This window comes from Momordica charantia, assembly GCF_013281855.1.
Source record: "Momordica charantia cultivar OHB3-1 chromosome 11 unlocalized genomic scaffold, Mcharantia_2.0 BLBB01000011.1, whole genome shotgun sequence".
NCBI classification, from domain to species: domain Eukaryota; kingdom Viridiplantae; phylum Streptophyta; class Magnoliopsida; order Cucurbitales; family Cucurbitaceae; genus Momordica; species Momordica charantia.
Genome location: NW_028275159.1, coordinates 5,779,279 through 5,797,946, shown reverse-complemented (window position 1 = coordinate 5,797,946; position 18,668 = coordinate 5,779,279). Strand labels below are relative to the sequence as shown.

The 18,668-nt window shown below is 35.7% G+C and overlaps 2 protein-coding genes across 12 annotated transcripts in view; one reads left to right on the top strand and one right to left on the bottom strand.

Annotated features, from left to right (window-relative positions):
- Positions 1 to 18,057, bottom strand: part of LOC111004701 (uncharacterized) — a 38,961-nt gene extending 20,904 nt beyond the window's left edge. For 7 of the 11 annotated variants that reach the window (XR_015788881.1, XR_015788884.1, XR_015788887.1 and 4 more), the window contains exons 1-4: positions 17,594 to 18,057; positions 16,795 to 16,926; positions 16,495 to 16,642; positions 16,196 to 16,359 (exon numbers count right to left, since the gene is read on the bottom strand). Coding sequence is in view for 2 of the 11 variants with exons in the window: in XM_088119845.1 (XP_087975971.1) it covers positions 16,196 to 16,295 (100 nt within the window). In the remaining 9 variants the exon portion in view is untranslated. The remainder of the gene's footprint in view (positions 1 to 16,195; positions 16,360 to 16,494; positions 16,643 to 16,794; positions 16,927 to 17,593) is intronic. The other 4 variants (XR_015788882.1, XR_015788883.1, XR_015788890.1 and 1 more) reach the window with 1 other exon arrangement.
- Positions 114 to 923, top strand: LOC111004696 (hydroxyproline-rich glycoprotein family protein). Its single transcript, XM_022275837.2, has one exon. It carries the CDS (start codon positions 136 to 138, stop codon positions 634 to 636), a length of 501 nt encoding a protein of 166 aa, XP_022131529.1. The 5' UTR covers positions 114 to 135; the 3' UTR covers positions 637 to 923.
- Positions 18,058 to 18,668: the final 611 nt, after the last annotated feature.

The following is an 18,668-nucleotide window of genomic DNA, read 5'->3' as shown; positions in this document are numbered from 1 at the left end:
ACGGGAGTGGGACCCACTTAAACCCATCCCCATGCCTCTGATTTCGCCGAGATTAATACCAGTTTTAAAGCCTTCCCTCTCCCTACTTAACCCACTTCCATTTTTGCATGTCCATTACTTTTGAGCTCTCCGCCAATGGATGCCGACGAATTTTACCGGCGACCGGCTGCTGTTCCCTTCAAATGGGAGATCAAACCCGGCGTCCCCAGGGCTCACCACCGGCTCTGCCCGTCCCCAAGTCCGCCGCCACAAAAGTTGAAACCTCCTCCCGTTGTATCCCACTTCCGCCGTCCTTCCGAATCCTCCTCCTGCTCCCTCCACTCGTCCTCGCGAACCCGGTCTGATCGCTGGCGGTTCGCTCGGTCCAGTCTCGCCGAACCTCCGCAGGTCTCACCTGCAACTGGATGCTTCCCCTCGCCTTCGCCGAACCGGAAATCGGGCAAGAGTATGAACCGGAAACCCGAACCGAATTATACCACTGAATTGGAGACTTTGTCCCGGTGGTCCGTTTCCAGCAGGAAGTCGATTTCGCCGTTCAGAGATTCGGTTTCGTCGTCCCCTTCGTCGTTCTCGTCGTACCAGTCTTCGCCCCGCCCAACGAGTGATACTGAGTGGGCCGGATTTGGGCTCTTTTGATTGAGCCCATCTCGAGAGTGAAGACCGTGGGCTTTAGATATGTTGGGCTGGTTACGGACAGGCCCAGGTGTCGCCCCGTCTAGCTAGTGATTCTGGTGGGCCAATTATGTACTTTTGGGCCCAGCCTATTTAATGCAGGGAAGCCCAGTACAGTTCAGTCTTTAAAGTTAAGAGTAGAATAAGCTCTAAATCCCGATAGTACTGTACTTTGCAATCATTGGGATTTTCTAAACTCACAAATATGCTATAAAAGCAATAAGTTAAAAAATATGTTCTTTATTATTGGACATCTAAATTTCGTTGCAGTATTAGAATAATTAATTTTGGCATAAATATACAAACTATATATTACATCCTGCAGCCAATAATACAAATAAAGATATAACATGTTAAATACAAGTTACATAAAAAGTACACGCCGAATTATAATACAGAATATCAAAGTAAAACATGTATAAAATAAATATAACAAAAATGAATGATTACAAAATAATTAAATACAAAAATAATTTCAAATAGATCAAACATACATGAAACAGTGGAAGAATAAAACATGGTTATTAAATGGAACAAAAAGAACCTTAAATATGGTTACTAAATGAAACAAAAAGTACTTGAACAATAAAAATATAGAATATTAAATACTAATCATACAACTAATTGAACTTTCAAACCTTATTATAAATGAACTTCTACACTTTATCTTAAACAATACACTAAAAAAATGATAGGTTAGTGGTACTAAAAAAATTAGATCGAAGACGTATCAAAACACATCGAATAAAAATTTATAAAAGAGTAGGTATTTAGGAATAGAAACTATAATATAAAAGGGTATTTAGGAATAAATCAGTATATATTTGAATATATTTTCGTTTCATGACAATACAATTACTATAAAAATGTGCAGCGAAAAGTAAAAAAGAAAATAAAGAAACAGACCCTATGCCCAAAAAGACAATGGGCTGTAGAAAGTGAAAATCAAAATTTATTCATAGATAATTTAGCAAAGGAATGAATGACTACAAAGAAACCATAAATTTTATAATTGACATTATGCTTCATCTCATTTTATATGGTTAGTTCACAACAATATACTTCATACATCATATGCACATATAAGGAATAAAAAAGTAAGATTTTATTAATAAAAGAATAGCAAAAAACCAGAAGTATAAATTATTGAATGGTAGTTAATAAATTGAATAAATTATTAAATAAAATAAATAGAGGTGAAAAAAGAGGGTGAAGGAATAAAATAGAAGATCCCAACAAAATCACCCATAGAATTTGATAATTGTTACCATTATACCCCTGTACCCCTAAACTTGCCAAAGCAAAAATTAAACTCTTAATCATTCACAAGTTGCCAAACCAAACAACGTCGTCGGTTTAGATGTTGAGGAACCAGTCGGTTTAGATGTTGAGGAACCAAATGGAGAACCGGTCACCATGGGATTAGAAAATGGAGAAGGCAAAGAAGTTTCAGGCCTTGGGCCACCACCAGAGAAGAAGAGAAGAGAGACATGGTTTGGAATTTTGGCTTGTCCGAAAGAATGGTGAGGTTAAATGGAAATTTGTAAAATGGAAGAAAAAATTTGTTTAGTCAACCGGTCGATTCTCTATTGGGTTGTCAAATTCAACAATTTTGGGCTCATATGACTAACTTCCAGTAAAATTCAAATTCAAATTCAACAAAGATGATGAAAAATTTTGCCATTGTAATTAATTTCGATCCAATTTTTAAAAATTTCAATGTAATTTTATCATTGGGGTTTAATTTATACTATTAGAAATTTAGGGGTTTGTTTCTTTTATGAAAATTTTGAAGATTTAATTTTTACTTGAAAGGTTTAATCGTAACACTTAACTTCAAGGGTTTCAAGGATGATTTGTGTAATTTACCCAAAAAAAATTACAAATTACAAATAGCAATAAACAAGAAATATAAATTATTGAATGGTAGCTAATCACATAAAAAAAAGCCATTAAAACATTAAAAAAAACACATAAAAGTTAACAAAGAAAAAAGAATTGAAAATTTGACATACCAGAGAAAGAACACTTAAAAGCTAAAACAACAAAGAAATGAAGGTAAAAAAGAAAAGCAACAAAAATACAGCATAAACTAAAACCCAAACAATTATATATCAAGCAGACAATAAAATAAATATAAAAAATTAAAACAGAAGAATTAGGTAAAAGAGAAAAATATAGCAACCACGCAATAACACATAATCTCATTGAAAAACATATATAAAAAAACAACAAAATACAACCCTTCCAAACATCAATAATCAATAAAAACAGAAATAAAGTTTCTTTAACAAGAGATAGCACATATTAAATAAAGTAAAAGTAAAAGTAAAAGTAAAAGAAAACAAAAGTTCCTCGCGTAACTGCTTCATAACCAATTGAAAATTAGGTAAAAGAGAATAATAGAGCAGCAACCAAGTAATAACAAAAAATCCCATTGGAATATTACAAAAAGAAAACAAAATGCCACTTTCAAACCTCAATAATTAATATAAACAATAATAATAACAATAAACTAAAAACAGAAAGTTCTTAACAAGAGATATCACATAGAATCTCGTTGGAATATATAAAAATAAAAAATACTACACTTAATCAATATAAAAAATAATAATGACAATAGACCAAAAACAAAAATGAATAGAGAGAACATATTAAATGAATTATAAAAGTGGAAAAAACAAAATTCCTTGTATGACATCTTCATAACCACTTGAAAATAGGTAAAAGAGAAGAATAGGGCCGCAACAAAATATTAAAAAAAAAAACGACAGTCTCAAACCTCAATAATCAATATAAACAATAATAATAACAATAAACTAAAAATAAAAAAAATTATTAACAAAAGATATCACATTAAATGAAGTATAAAAGTGAAAGAAAAAAAATCATATCTAAAGAGAACTCGTCAACTAGGTGTGTTTAAACCTGAACAATTTAAAGCAACCCAACCCAATCCAAACCGTAGGTTGGGTTATAAAATTTTCAGTTTAAATTAGGTTGGTGTTTTCTTAAACCGAAACTTTGATTCAGTTTATTGGTTGAAAAGAATATATATATATATATATATATATATATATATATATATATATATATTTCTATTTTTAGGGTTTGACCTTCCCCTTATCGAACCACAAATTTTTCGAGGCTCGCCACCTCGTATAGATGAGTTAGGCATAAGACTCTAATACCACTTGTATGCTCCAGTGATAGCTCAAAGAACGAATATTCCAAGGCTCACCACTTTGTTTGACACTAGGAGATTCTACTTGCATGGCTAAGTTTGGAACAAAACTCTAATACCAATTGTTAATAAGAGAGAGACCACCCTCCACATCTCTACATTTAGTTTCTACATTTAGTTGAGTATTGTCCAGTTTAAGCACAAACTGTTTTATTTTTTGTATCACCAAAATGCCTCAATATCAACACAAATGTTGTCCTCACTGGTATACCAATAACCTTCCTCTTCTCTAGTTAACGTGAAACTTTGTTTCATTCTCAACAAGCATTCCCTCGAACAAAGTAACCACTGAACCTCCCCTCAAATAGTCATCCATCAATGTCTTATTTTGAGTACATCATCTTTAACCAGGCATAAATCCTCTTCACCGTAGCATACCATATCTCCGGTAGCTTAACCATGGATTTTCTAAAGCTCACCACTTTGTACGACACTAAGGGATTCTACTTGCATGGATAAGTTACGAACAAGGGACCACCCTTCACATCTCTATATTGGCATGATATTGTCCACTTTGGGCACAAGGTTTTACTATTGGTATTCACTCAAAATACCTCAATATCAACAGAAATATTGTCCCTCACTTATATACCCATGATCTTCTTCTTTTCTAGCCAAGTGGGACTTTGGTTCCATTCCCAACAATCTTCTCTCGAACAAAGTACCACCCAATCTTCCCTCAATTAATTATCCATACTTCAACATGTCTGATAGTTCCACCATAGATTACCTGAGGCTTGCCACTTTGTTCAGCACTAGGATTCTACCAACATGGATATGTTAGGGACAAGACACTGATACCACTTTAAAAAGACAAGGAATCACCCTCCACATCTCTACATTGGTATAATATTATCCACTTTGTGCATAAACTCTCATGATTTTGCTTTTGATATCACCCAAAATGGATGTCTCGCACTTATACATCCATGGCCTTTCCTTATCTATCCCACATGGGACTTTGATCGCAATCCCGAGTTCCCAACAATCCTCCCTTGAAACAAAAGTACCACCAAGCCTCCCTTTAATTAATCTGTCAAATAGCTCAACCACAAATTACCCGAGGCTAGCCACTCTATTCGACCTCAAGATTCTATCTACATTGATAAGTTAGGGAAAGACACCGATACCACTGGTTGGAGACAATGTACCATTGTCCTTTATTTCAAGGCAACTAATACTTCGAGATGAGCGACATATTGAGGCGATGCAAACTTCTAAGATCATCATATACCTCACTGAGGGACTGACGAGACGCGACGCTTAAATCACGAGATGTAACTAATGCAAGAAGTGATTGATTGCAACCACTTGAATTGCTTCTGAGGGACGTCCATGATGATCAATTGATTGATTGCAATCGCTTGAATTACTTCGAGGTACATCCAATCAATGAAAAGTTGTCAGTGCTGATAGTTTAATGCTTGAGCGTCAAGCTGCCGACCTAAGCAATCGAATTACCGCACCCTGTACTTTGATGCAGGTCACGTGAGAAAGAAAGAAAAGGAAAGCCCTAATCACGTGAGTGGTCATTGGTCAGAAGGGGGAAGACTCTAGAAGCAAGTGGGGTCGTGAGCTTTGTTGGTTGATTTTTAATACAATTGTTGAGGCCCATCTTCTTCTTAAAGACAAAGAGGACCTGGCAAGGAGTTTTCGACCAGGTTGCTTTAGGTTTTAAACCTAAAAATCAAATTGGATTGACACCATCTGGCCACATTGTCCAACCCTAGCCACCACTACCTTCGTCCTCTGTTTGTCACATCCGCCGCCACCTCGTCAAAGAAGAAGATTAAGCTAGGGTTTAATATATGGCTAGATTTCACATTTTGTTGATGTTAAAAAATATATATATTTTTGGTGTTCCATGCCTTGAGGACAAGGTGTCTTGAAGGACGTGGTAATTAGTTAGGGGTGAATTGGTTATAAATAAAGATAGTAGGGATACAAGGGGATCATCTTGGAGAATAGTATATGGTGAGGAACTTGAGAGAGTTCTTAGGAGAGAGATAGCCCTCTCCAAAGGCTATTGATATTGTAGTTTCTATTTGAGATTGCAATATAGTTAATTAGTTAGGTTCTTGATATTGTAGTCTCACAATGCAAGGATTCAAAAAACGATGAAAACAAAGAAGAATTTTTGCATCGAGAAACAAAACTAAATAGAACGTCTATAGACAAAGACACTTGAAAGTTAAAGTTTCACTTATAAACTTTTTTTTTTTTATGATTGGGAGTCGAAGCTTTGCTCTCCTATACCCAGGCCGCACCCCAAGACTTAGACGGGGAGATTAAGGGTTTTTGGTATTAAGCTTGCTGAAAGGTTCAAACTTGAGGCCTCTAAGCCAGTATGACCAAGAGACCCAAGTCTTGCCAACAAAACCGCCCCTTAGGGGCTTTCATTTATAAACTAAATGCAATCAAACAAACAGAATTCAATTAATTAAACACATGCGCACAAACAAATTGTATTATCATAACGTACCTTGTTTTTTGTATTGAGAGTGGTAGTGTCGAATTGCAACACCACACAGAAAGTAGACATCTTCAATCCTGATATCGGTTTGCAATTGTTCTCGTTCGACATAGTTCTTTTAGCAAATTATAGAACAATAAAGTCTTTAAAAAGATTTTCCCTAACCACTCCAAACCTGCAGGAACGACCACACGAAATATTTGAAGTTGAGAGTAAATTTGTTGTATCAAATCTTAAGCACACAGAACAATATTTTCTTTAAAAATGAAAAGCAATCACCAAATATAAAGGGAAGAAATCAAGATGTCACCTTTTCGTTGTTGTGCTGTATATAGCACAAATCCTTGAAGCATCATGAAATTGAGAGGTATTATGTTGCAAGCTCGTATCAAGAACAGTTTGGTACGCCTTCAACTCACCAAATCAAGCTAAAAAAGAATGATGTATTATAAACATTGCGAGCAAGACTGCAAAGGAAATCATATAATTAATTAATCATTTTAAACCTGAAATATTCAAAAGACCTATGTTTCAAGACCTTACACATTAATAGAGTATGAATTCATTTTCAAACAATAATTGAAAAGGAAATTAAAGAATTAGCAAGGAGAGATTCACCACGCAAGGAGCAACCTCAAAAAATTTTGGAATTTTGTCATAAATTTTGTCAAACTAAAGAATTAATAGGTTTTTCCTCTTGCTGGTATGAAAACAAAATAAATGTTATGCCACAAAGAAACATACTTGTCTCGAATCGTCAACTTGCGGGCGAAATTTGGGACTATATGCAGACTTGGTCCACACGATTCTGAGTTTTTATGTTAACCTAATCAAACATACACAGTTGTCAATATATGTAACAGCTTCATCACAGTATACATACACTGTCGTTTTGGTTCTTTTCTATTAATTAAAATATAGTATAAATTTCAAATAAATTTATTATAATCCATTAGAAATGAATAAAAATTAAAACCTAAGGCAACTAAAATACAAAAGAACAAACAATATTACAAGTTTAACACATACTGTTCTTTAAAGCTTTTATTCTAAAAAATATACCTCCAATTTTGTGATTTCGATTGCAAATAAATAAAAATGTTTCTTTTTTTTTTCAAAGAAGAAAAAAGAAGTAATAATAATAAATAATAACAGTTTTAATTCCAATTGAGACAAAAACACATGGATTCAAAATAGATAAATTCTTTCAGAAAAAAAAATGATTCAAAATTTAAAAATAATAACATTAATTAACTATATTTATAAGCAAATTTTCACTTAAAAAACTAATAAAAAGAAAAATACATGGTCAGAATACCTATGACTTCGGTTAAAAGCATTTCAAAATTATCAAGATAGAAAGTTGTACTTACCGTGGGAACTGCATAATATTTGAGATCTATAAAGAAACCCGAGTAGCAAATCTATAAAGACGATTAACAAAAGAAAAAAAGCAAAAAGTGGGGAGGGTAAAGAAATTGTTATAGTATTACTATGTCATGCTTCTAATAATGTAATGGAATTATATAGTCTTTTTAAATTCATCATTTCATGAATAACATACAGAGGCTTCATATAAAATACAAAAGTCTAACATATGTTATTGAACACGCATTAGAAAGATACTCAAAAAAACCAAAAAAACAAAAAAAAAGAATAAGGTACCATTATGCATATCTCTACATCCACTTTGGACATTACCCTCATAACTTTGCTTTTGGAATCACCCTCCATATCTCTAATTGGTATGATGATATTGTCCACTTTCGGCATAAGCCCTCATGGAATACTTTTTGGTATCACCCAAAAGGCCTTAAATAGAGATTTTGTTCCTCACTTGTGATACCCATAACCTTCCCCTTATCTATCTCAGGTGAGAAACATCACTAATTGGTATGATATTATCCACTTTGAGCATAAACCCTCGTGATATTATTTTTGTTATCACCCAAAAGGCCTCAAATCAATAGAGATGTTGTCCCTCTCTTGTGACACCCATAACCTTCCCATTATCTAGCTCGTGTGAGACACGTCTCTAATAGGTCGGATATTGTCAACTTTTGGCATAAGCCTTCGTGGTTTGACTTTTGGTATCACCCAAAAAGCTTCAAATCAATAGAATTGTTGTCCCTCACTTGCATATCCATAACCTTCCCTTTATCTAACTAATGTGAGACACATCTATAATTGGTATGATATTGTCCACTTGGGCATAAGATCTCATGGTTTAACTTTTGGCATCACCCAAAAGACCTCAAATCAGTAGAGATATTGTGCCTCACTTGTATACCCATAACATTCCCCTTATCTAGCTAATGTGAGACACGTCTCTAATTGGAATGATATTATCCACTTGGACATAAGCACTCATGGTTTGACTTTTGATATTAACTAACAGGCCTCAAATCAATAGAAATGTTGTCCCTCACTTGAATGGAAGCATCCCCTTGCCTAGCTAATGTGAGACACATCTCAAATTAGTATGATTCGTACACTTTGGACAAAAGCCCTCAGGGTTTGAAATTTGATATCACCCAAAAAGCTTCAAATCAATAGAGATTTTGTCCCGTCACATCTATACCCATATAACCCAAAAACCATGAAGCTCCCACTTTTTTCGGCACCTGAGTAGCATACTCAGGTAGTTAAGACCTCAGTTAGGATCAAAGCTATGATACCACTTATTTAGATAAGGAACCACCCTCCACCTCTCTAATTGGTATGATATTGTCCACTTTGGGCCTAAGCCCTCATGGTTTGACTTTTGGTATCACCCAAAATACCTCAAATCAATAGAGATGCTGTCCCTCACTTGTGATACCCATAATCTTCCCCTTATCTATCTCATGTGAGAAACATCTCTAATTGGTATGATATTTTCCACTTTGGGCATAAAGCCCTCATGGTTTGACTTCTAGTATCACCCAAAAAGCTTCAAATTAATAGAGAACTTGTCCCTCACTTGCATGTCCATAACCATCACCTTATCTAACTAATGTGAGACACATCTCTAATTGGTATGATATTGTCCACTTGAGCATAAGATTTCATGGTTTGACTTTTGGCATCACCGAAAAGGTCTCAAATCAATAGAGACGTTGTGCCTCACTTGTATACCCGTAACATTCCCCTTGTCTAGCTAATGTAAGACACATCTCTAATTGGTATGATATTGTTCTATGGTTTGACTTTTCGTATTACCCAACAGGCCTCAAATCAATAGAGATGTTGTCCCTCACTTGTATACCCATAACCTTCCCCTTATCTAGCTAATGTGAGAAACATCTCTAATTGGTATGATATTGTCCACTTGGGCATAAGATCTCATGGTTTGACATTTGGCATCACCGAAAAGGCCTCAAATCAATAGACGTTGTGTCTCACTTGTATACCCGTAACATTCCCCTTGTCTAGCTAATGTAAGACACATCTCTAATTGGTTTGATATTGTTCATGGTTTGACTTTTCGTATTACCTAAAATGCCTCAACAATCAATAGAGATGTTGTCCCTCACTTATATACTCATAAAATTCCTCTTATCTATCTAATGTGAGACACATCACTAATTGTAATGATATTGCCCACTTTGGGCATAAGTCCTCATGGTTTAACTTTTGGTATCACCCAAAATGTCTCAAATCAATAGAGATGTTGTCCACTCACATCTATACTCATATAAACCCCTGATGCTCGCCACTTTTTTCAGCACCTGAGTATGCTACTCAGGTAGGACAAAGCTATGATACCACTTATTTAGGACAAGGAACCACCCTCCACATCTCTAATTAGTATGATATTGTCCACTTTGGACATAAGCCACATGGTATTGTTTTTGGTATCACCAAAAAGCCTCAAATCAATAGAGATGTTGTCTCTCACTTGTGATACCCATAACCTTCCCCTTCACATGTGAGAAACATCTCTAATTGGTGTGATATTTTCCACTTTGGCCATAAGCCCTCATGGTTTGACTTTTGGTACCACCCAAAAAGCTTCAAATCAATAGAGATGTTGTCTCTCACTTGCATACCCATAACCTCCCCTTTATCTAACTAATGTGAGACACGTCTCTAATTGGTATGATATTGTCCACTTGGGCATAAGATCACACGGTTTGACTTTTGGAATCACCCAAAAGGCCTCAAATCAATAGAGACGTTATGCCTCACTTCTATACCCATAACATTCCCCTTATCTAGATAAGGTCATCTCTAATTTGTATGATATTGTCCACTTAGGCATAAGCTCTCATGGTTTGACTTTTGGTATTACCCAATATGCCTCAAATCAATAGAGATGTTGTCCTTCGCATGTATACCCATAACATTCCCCTTATCTAGCTAACGTGAGACACTCCTCTAATTGGAATGATATTGTCCACTATGGGCATAAGCCCGCATGGTCTGACTGTTGGTATCACCCAAAATGCCTCAACAATTAATAGAAATGTTCTCCCTCACTTGTATACCAATAAACTTCCTCTTATCTATCTAATGTGAGACATCTCTAATTGTTATGATATTGTCCACTTTGGGCATAAGCCCTCATGGTTTGACTTTTGGTATCACCCAAAATGCCTCAAATCAATAGAGATGTTGTCTTCTCACATCTATACTCATGTAACCCAAAACCCGTGACACATCTCTAAGTTAGGAACAAATTTATGATACCACTTATTTAGGACAAGGAACCACCCTCCACATCTCTAATTAGTATGATATTGTGCATTTTGGACATAAGCCCCACGGTATTGTTTTTGGTATCACCCAAAAAGCCTCAAATCAATATAGATGTTGTCCCTCACTTGTGATACCCATAATCTTCCCCTTCACATGTGAGAAACATCTCTAATTGGTGTGATATTTTCCACTTTGGACATAAGTCCTCGTGGTTTGACTTTTGGTATCACCCAAAAAGCTTCAAATCAATAGAGATGTTGTCCCTCACTTGCATACCCATAACTTCCCTTTTATCTAACTAATGTGAGACACGTCTCTGATTGGTATGATATTGTCTACTTGGGCATAAGATCTCATAATTGGACTTTTGGAATCACCCAAAAGGCCTCAAATCAATAGAGACGCTGTGCCTCGTTTGTATACCAATAACATTCCCCTTATCTAACTAATGTGAGACACGTCTCTAATTGGTATGATATTGCCCACTTGGGCATAAGCTCTCGTGGTTTGACTCTTGGTATTACCCAATAGGCCTCAGATGTTGTCCTTCACATGTATACCCACAACCTTCCCCTTATCTAGCTAATGTGAGACACACCTCTAATTGGAATGATATTGTCCACTTTGGACATAAACCCGAATGGTCTAACTTTTGGTATCACCAATAATGCGTCAACAATCAATACAGATAATGTTCCTCACTTGTAAATCCATAAACTTTCCCTTATCTATCTATTGTGAGAAACATCTCTAATTGTTATGATATTGTCCACTTTGGACATAAGCCCTCATGGTTTGACTTTTGGTATTAGCCAAAATGTCTCAAATCAATAGAGATGTTGTCCCCTCACATCTATACTCATACAACCCAAAACCCCTGACGCTCGCCACTTTTTTCGGCACCTGAGTATGCTACTCAAGTAGCTAAGTTAGGAACAAAGCTATGATACCACTTATTTAGGACAAGGAACCACCCTCCACATCTCTAATTGGTATGATATGGTTGTTGGTATCACCCAAAAAGCCTCAAATCAATAGAGATGTTGTCCCTCACTTGTGATACCCATAACCTTCCCCTTCTCATGTGAAAAACATCTCTAATTGGTGTGATATTTTCCACTTTGGGCATAAGCCCACATGGTTTGACTTTTGGTATCACCCAAAAAGTTTCAAATCAATAGAGATGTTGCCCCTCACTTGAATACCCTTAACCTACCCTTTATCTAACTAATGTAAGACACGTCTCTAATTGGTATGATATTGTCCATTTGGGCATAAGATCTCATAATTGGACTTTTGGAATCACCCAAAAGGCCTCAAATTAATAGAGACGTTGTGCCTCACTTGTATACCAATAACATTCCCCTTATCTAGCTAATGTGAGACACATCTCTACTTGGGCATAAACACTCGTGGTTTGACTTTTGGTATTACCCAATAGGCCTCAAATCAATAGAGATGTTGTCCTTCACATGTATGCCTATAACCTTCCCTTTATCTAGCTAATGTGAGACACGCCTCTAATTAGAATGATATTGTCTATTCTGGGCATAAACTCAAATGGTCTGACTTTTGGTATCACCCAAAATGCCTCAACAATCAATAAAGATGTTGTCCCTCACTTGTAAATCCATAAACTTCCTCTTATCTATCTATTGTGAGACACATATCTAATTGTTATGATATTGTCAACTTTGGGCACTATCCCTCATGGTTTGACTTTTGGTATCACCCAAAATGGCTCAAATCAATTGAGATGTCCCCTCACATCTATACACATATAACCCAAAACCCCTGGCACATCTCTATGTTAGGAACAAATTTATGATACCACTTATTTAGGACAAGGAACCACCCTCCACATCTTTAATTGGTATGATATTGTCTACTTTGGACATAAGCCCTCATGGTATTGTTTTTTGGTATCACCCAAAAAGCTTCAAATCAATAGAGATGTCTCTCACTTGTGATACCCATAACCTTCCCCTTCTCATGTGAGAAACATCTCTAATTGGTGTGATACTTTCCACTTTGGGCATAAGCCCTCATGGTTTGACTTTTGGTATCACCCAAAAAGCTTCAAATCAATAGAGATGTTGTGTCTCACTTACATACCCATAACCTCCCCTTTATCTAACTAATGTGAGACACGACTCTAATTGGTATGATACTGTTCACTTGACCATAAGATCTCATGGTTTGACTTTTGGAATCACCCAAAATGCCTCAAATCAATAGAGACATTCTGCCTCACTTGTATACCCATAACATACCCCTTATCTAGCTAATGTGAGACACATCCCTAATTGGTATGATATTGTCCACTAAAATGCCTCAAATCAATAGAGACGTTCTGCCTCACTTGTATACCCATAACATACTCCTTATCTAGCTAATGTGAGACACATCTCTAATTGGTATGATATTGTCCACTTGGGCATAAGCTCTCATGGTTTAACTTTTGGTACTACCCAATAGGCCTCAAATCAATAGAGATGTTGTCCTTCGCATGTATACCCATAATCTTCCCCTTATCTAGCTAATGTGAGACACGCCTCTAATTGGAATGATATTGTCCACTTTGGGCATAAGCCTGCATGATCTGACTTTTGGTATCACCCAAAATGCCTCAACAATCTATAGAGATGTTGTCCCTCACTTGTATACCCCATAACCGTCCCCTTATCTATCTAATATGAGACACATCTCTAATTGTTATGATATTGTCCACTTTGGGCATAAGCCCTCATGGTTTGACTTTTGGTATCACCCAAAATGTCTCAAATCAATAGAGATGTTTTCCCCTCACATCTATATTTATATAACCCAAAACCCCTGAGGCTCGCTACTTTTTTCGGCACCTGAGTGTGCTACTCAGGTAGCTAAGTTAGGAACAAAGCTATGATACCACTTATTTAGGATAAGAAACCACCCTTCACATCTCTAATTGGTATGATATTGTCCACTTTGGACATAAGCCCTCATGGTATTGTTTTTTGGTATCACCAAAAAAGCCTCGAATCAATAGAGATGTTGTCACTCACTTATGATACCAATAACTTTCTCCTTCTCATGTGAGAAACATATCTAATTGGTGTGATATTTTCCACTTTGGGCATAAGCCCACATGGTTTGACTTTTGGTATCACCCAAAAAGTTTCAAATCAATAGAGATGTTGCCCCTCACTTGAATACCCATAACCTCCTTATTATCTAACTAATGTGAGACACGTCTCTAGTTGGCATGATATTGTCCACTTGGGCATAAGATCTCATGGTTTGACTTTTTGAATCACCCAAAAGGCCTCAAATCAATAGAGACGTTGTCCCTCACTTGTATACCCATAACATTCCCCTTATCTAGCTAATGTGAGACACATCTCTAATTGGTATGATATTGTCCACTTGGGCATAAGCCCTCATGGTTTGACTTTTGGTATTACCCAATAGGCCTCAAATCAATAGAGATGTTGTCCTTCACATGTATACCCATAACCTTCCCCCTATCTAGCTAATGTGAGACACGCCTCTAATTGGAATGATATTGTCCACTTTGGGCATAAGCCCGCATGGTCTGACTTTTGGTATCACCCAAAATGCCTCAACAATCAATAGAGATGGTGTCCCTCACTTGTATACCTATAACTTTCCCCTTATCTATCTAATGTGAGACACATTTCTAATTGTTATGATATTGTCCACTTTGGGCATAAGATCTCATGGTTTGACTTTTGGTATCACCCAAAATGCCTCAAAAATTAATAGAGACGATGTCCCTCGCTTGTATACCCATAACCTTCCCTTCATCTTGCTATTGTGAGACACATCTCTAATTTGTATGATATTGTCCACTTTGGGCATAAGCCCTCATGGTTTGACTTTTGGTATCACCCAGAAATCCTCAAAACTTTAGAGATGATGTCCCTCACTTGTGTATCTAAATTAGGAACAAACCTCTTATACCACTCGTTATTGACATGGAACCACTCTCCACTCATCTAATTGGTATGATATTGTCCACTTTAGGCATAATCCCTCATGGTTTGACTTTTGGTATCACCCAAAATGACTCAAATCAATAGAGATGTTGTCCCTTTATACCAATAACCTTCCCCTGAGACTTCCCACTTTGTTCGACACCTGAGGATTCTACTCACATAGCTAAGTTAGGAACAAAGTTATGATACCACTTGTTTGGGACAAGGAACCACCCTCACATCTCTAATTGGTTGTGATATGTCCACTTATGACATAAGCTCTCATGGTTTGACTTTTGGTATCACCCAAAAGACCTCAAATCAATAGAGATGTTGTCCCTCACTAGTATACCCGTAACCTTCCTCTTATCTAGCTAATGTGAGACACGTCTCTAATTGGAATGATATTGTCCACTTCGGACATAAGCTCTCATGGTCTCACTTTTGGTATCACCCAAAAGACTTCAAATCAATAGAGACGCCGTCCCTCACTTATATACCCGTGACCTTCCCCTTATCTAGGCAATGTGGAATTTTGGTCTCATTCCCAACAATCTTCTCTCAAACAAAGTACCGCCAAGTCTCCCATAAATTAATCATCCACATGATCCGGCCTGTTCTATAGGCCAACCCTAGATACCTAAGTCTCGTCAGTTTGTTCGAAACTAGGATTCTACCCACAATGCACTCACGATGTGATGAAAACAAAGAAGAACATTTGCATCGAGAAACAAAAAACGAACAAAGTAAAGCAATAAAAAAACTATATAAATAACAAAATAATAATAATAATAATAATAATAATAATAATAATAATAATAACAACAAATACAAGTAGACTTGATAAACCCGACCAATATTTATAATAATAATAATAATAACAACAACAACAACAAATACAATTAGACTTGATAAACCCGGCCGATATTTATAATAATAATAATAATAAATAAATAAATGTCTCCCAGAACTTGAAATTTAACATACTTAGTCATCTTGCAACAAGACTGTTAACTTCTATTTAAGTTAAGGTTTCATTTATAAACTTATTGAAATCAAACAAACAGAATTCAATTAATTAAATACGTGCTTACAAAACAGATTGTATTATCATAACGTACCTTGTAATGTCAGTGTATCATAATGTACCTTGTTTTAAATTGAGAATGGCAGTGTCGAACTGCAACACCACGAGGAATGTAGGCATCTCCAATCCTAATATCGTTTTGCAATTGTTCTCATTCGACATAGTTCTTTCAGCAAATTTTAGAACAATAAAGTTTTTAAGAAGAGTTCCCTTGACCACTCCAAACCTGCAGGAAGGACCACATGAAATAATTGAAGTTGAGAGTAAATTGGTTGTATCAAATCATAAGCACGCAGAACAATGATTTCCTTGAAATGAAAAGCAATCGCCAAAAATAAAGGGAAGAAAGCAAAATGTTCACCTTTTCGTTGTTGTGCCACCAATCCTTGAAGCATCACGAAATTGAGAGGTAACATGTTGCAAGCTCGTATCAAGAACAATTTGGTACACCCTCGACTCACCAAATCAAGCTAAAAAAGAACGATATATTGTAAAAATTGCGGGCGAGACTGCAAAGACAATCATATTATTAATTAATCATTTGAAACCTGAAATATTCAAAAGACCTGTGTTTCAAGAGCCTACACATTAACAGGACTCTGAATTCATTGTCAACCAATAATTGAAAAGGAAATTAAAGAATTAGCAAGGAGAAACTCACCATGCAAGGAGCAACCTCAAAAAATTCGGCATGTTTGTCACAAATTTTGTCAAACTAAATAATTAACAGGTTCCTCCTCTTGCTGGTGTGAACATCCAGATAAATGTGATATCCTTCCTTTTGTCATAAATTCTGCCATCATACAACAAACCAAAATGGGTAAAATCACTCTTGGGATAAAGCAAATGCTAAACAAAAAACGATGTATCGTTTCGAAAGCAGGTATTTAGCAAAAAATGTAATTAGTAGGAACAATAATAATAATCAATAAATTATTTAATTTTCCTCTCTAATTTACTATAAAAAGAGACAAAAGAACTCTAGGTTACAGTCTTGCAACTCCTTAACCACGAGATTATTTAAAAATCTTATATTTTAATCAAAACCTTCATAAACTAAATGGAATATTAGGACATGCCCGAACAAATTAGACAGAGAAACTACAAACTACAGCCACATAAATGAACCGTGCATGCATGTGATGCTGGATAGAAACCATACGATAAGAAACCATGCATGTGGTACAACAATTGTACTAAAACAAACCATATCATAGAAACCAACAAATTACAGATACCTCAATACAAATTCAAAGACATGAAAAAGGAGAACAGAGATTACTATAAGCAAACACACATTTTCCGGTCTTGGTCAAGTAATTTTGCGATTTCCAGCAAAACAGCCGCATTGTTAGTATTCTTGGCAGGGAAGAATTATACTAAAACATTCATCGGTACCTTCGGAATGTGAACCAATAAAAACCAAAGAATCTAAAAACGAAAAATGAAATACATTTTACCTGTGATGAACCTCATGTTGCAAGGCAGAAGAACCACAGTGGCGTCGGAATATCCGTCGGACCTCGTTGTATTACGCGGTTTTATCATCAGAAACCCTAAAGATCCTAGAGAGAGAATACTGGACTTCGGAGGATGAAACGGAGAAGAGAACCGAGAATCAGAGAAAACAAAGCCACTGAAAAATGCGGAAAAAGCGTCATGCAGAAACCCTAAAAACCAGTAGCAAAGAGATTTTTTGGTTTGCGGATTCGCTGATGGTTTTGAACGACGATTGCCAAATGAACTTTTTCTAACCATTGAAACGGATTAAGGGAAGATCATTTTTTTGGTTGATTCCATAAAATCAATCGCGAATCGAATGAAATCGCCATAGCAGATGGAAGAAAAGAACAGTAACGGAAAGGGAGAGAGCAGAGAGCGGGAAGCAGAGGGCGGGAAGGATTGGAACGTAATAGTTACCAGTAATGACAGTGCGAAGAGAGATTAAATAAAATAAAATTAATCCAATTTAATTATTTTGATAGGTCCGCTTCAGTCCAACATTAAATTAATCCAATTTAATTGTTTTGATAGGTCTGACCAAGTCCAACGGAAACTTTTCTGTTTCTCTTTCTACTTCACCCACGCGGTAAATTTTTCGGTTACCTAACATGTCCGTCAGTATGCTGTTAATTCTTATTCTTATTCAAGTACCAAAAAAAAATATTCTTATTCTTATTCTTTTTTTTTTCACTTTTACTCATTTCGTATTTCTGTTTAACATTATTTTAGTACGTTTAACAAATATTAATGATTACAAATTTAATAACAACATTAATCAAAAAACTATTAGTGAGGATGTTTTTTGAACGGATGATGATGTTATTAATTATAGGATGAAATTGCTTAAAGTGAAAATTATAGGAATAAAAATACTTAGCTAGTAGAGGTAGAAAAAATCTCTTACTAACCACACCTCTAGGTTTTTTTTAATGAGTACAAGAGAGAAATAAAAAAAAAAAAACAGAAAGAGAGAAAAATATATATGTTTTTTTAAAAGAAATATATAGCTATCAAATTTATTTATAGTGGTGG

What these genes read in the sequence shown, in the direction of transcription:
- LOC111004696 (XM_022275837.2), top strand. Translation starts at nt 136, where the DNA reads ATGGATGCCGACGAATTTTACCGGCGACCGGCTGCTGTTCCCTTCAAA.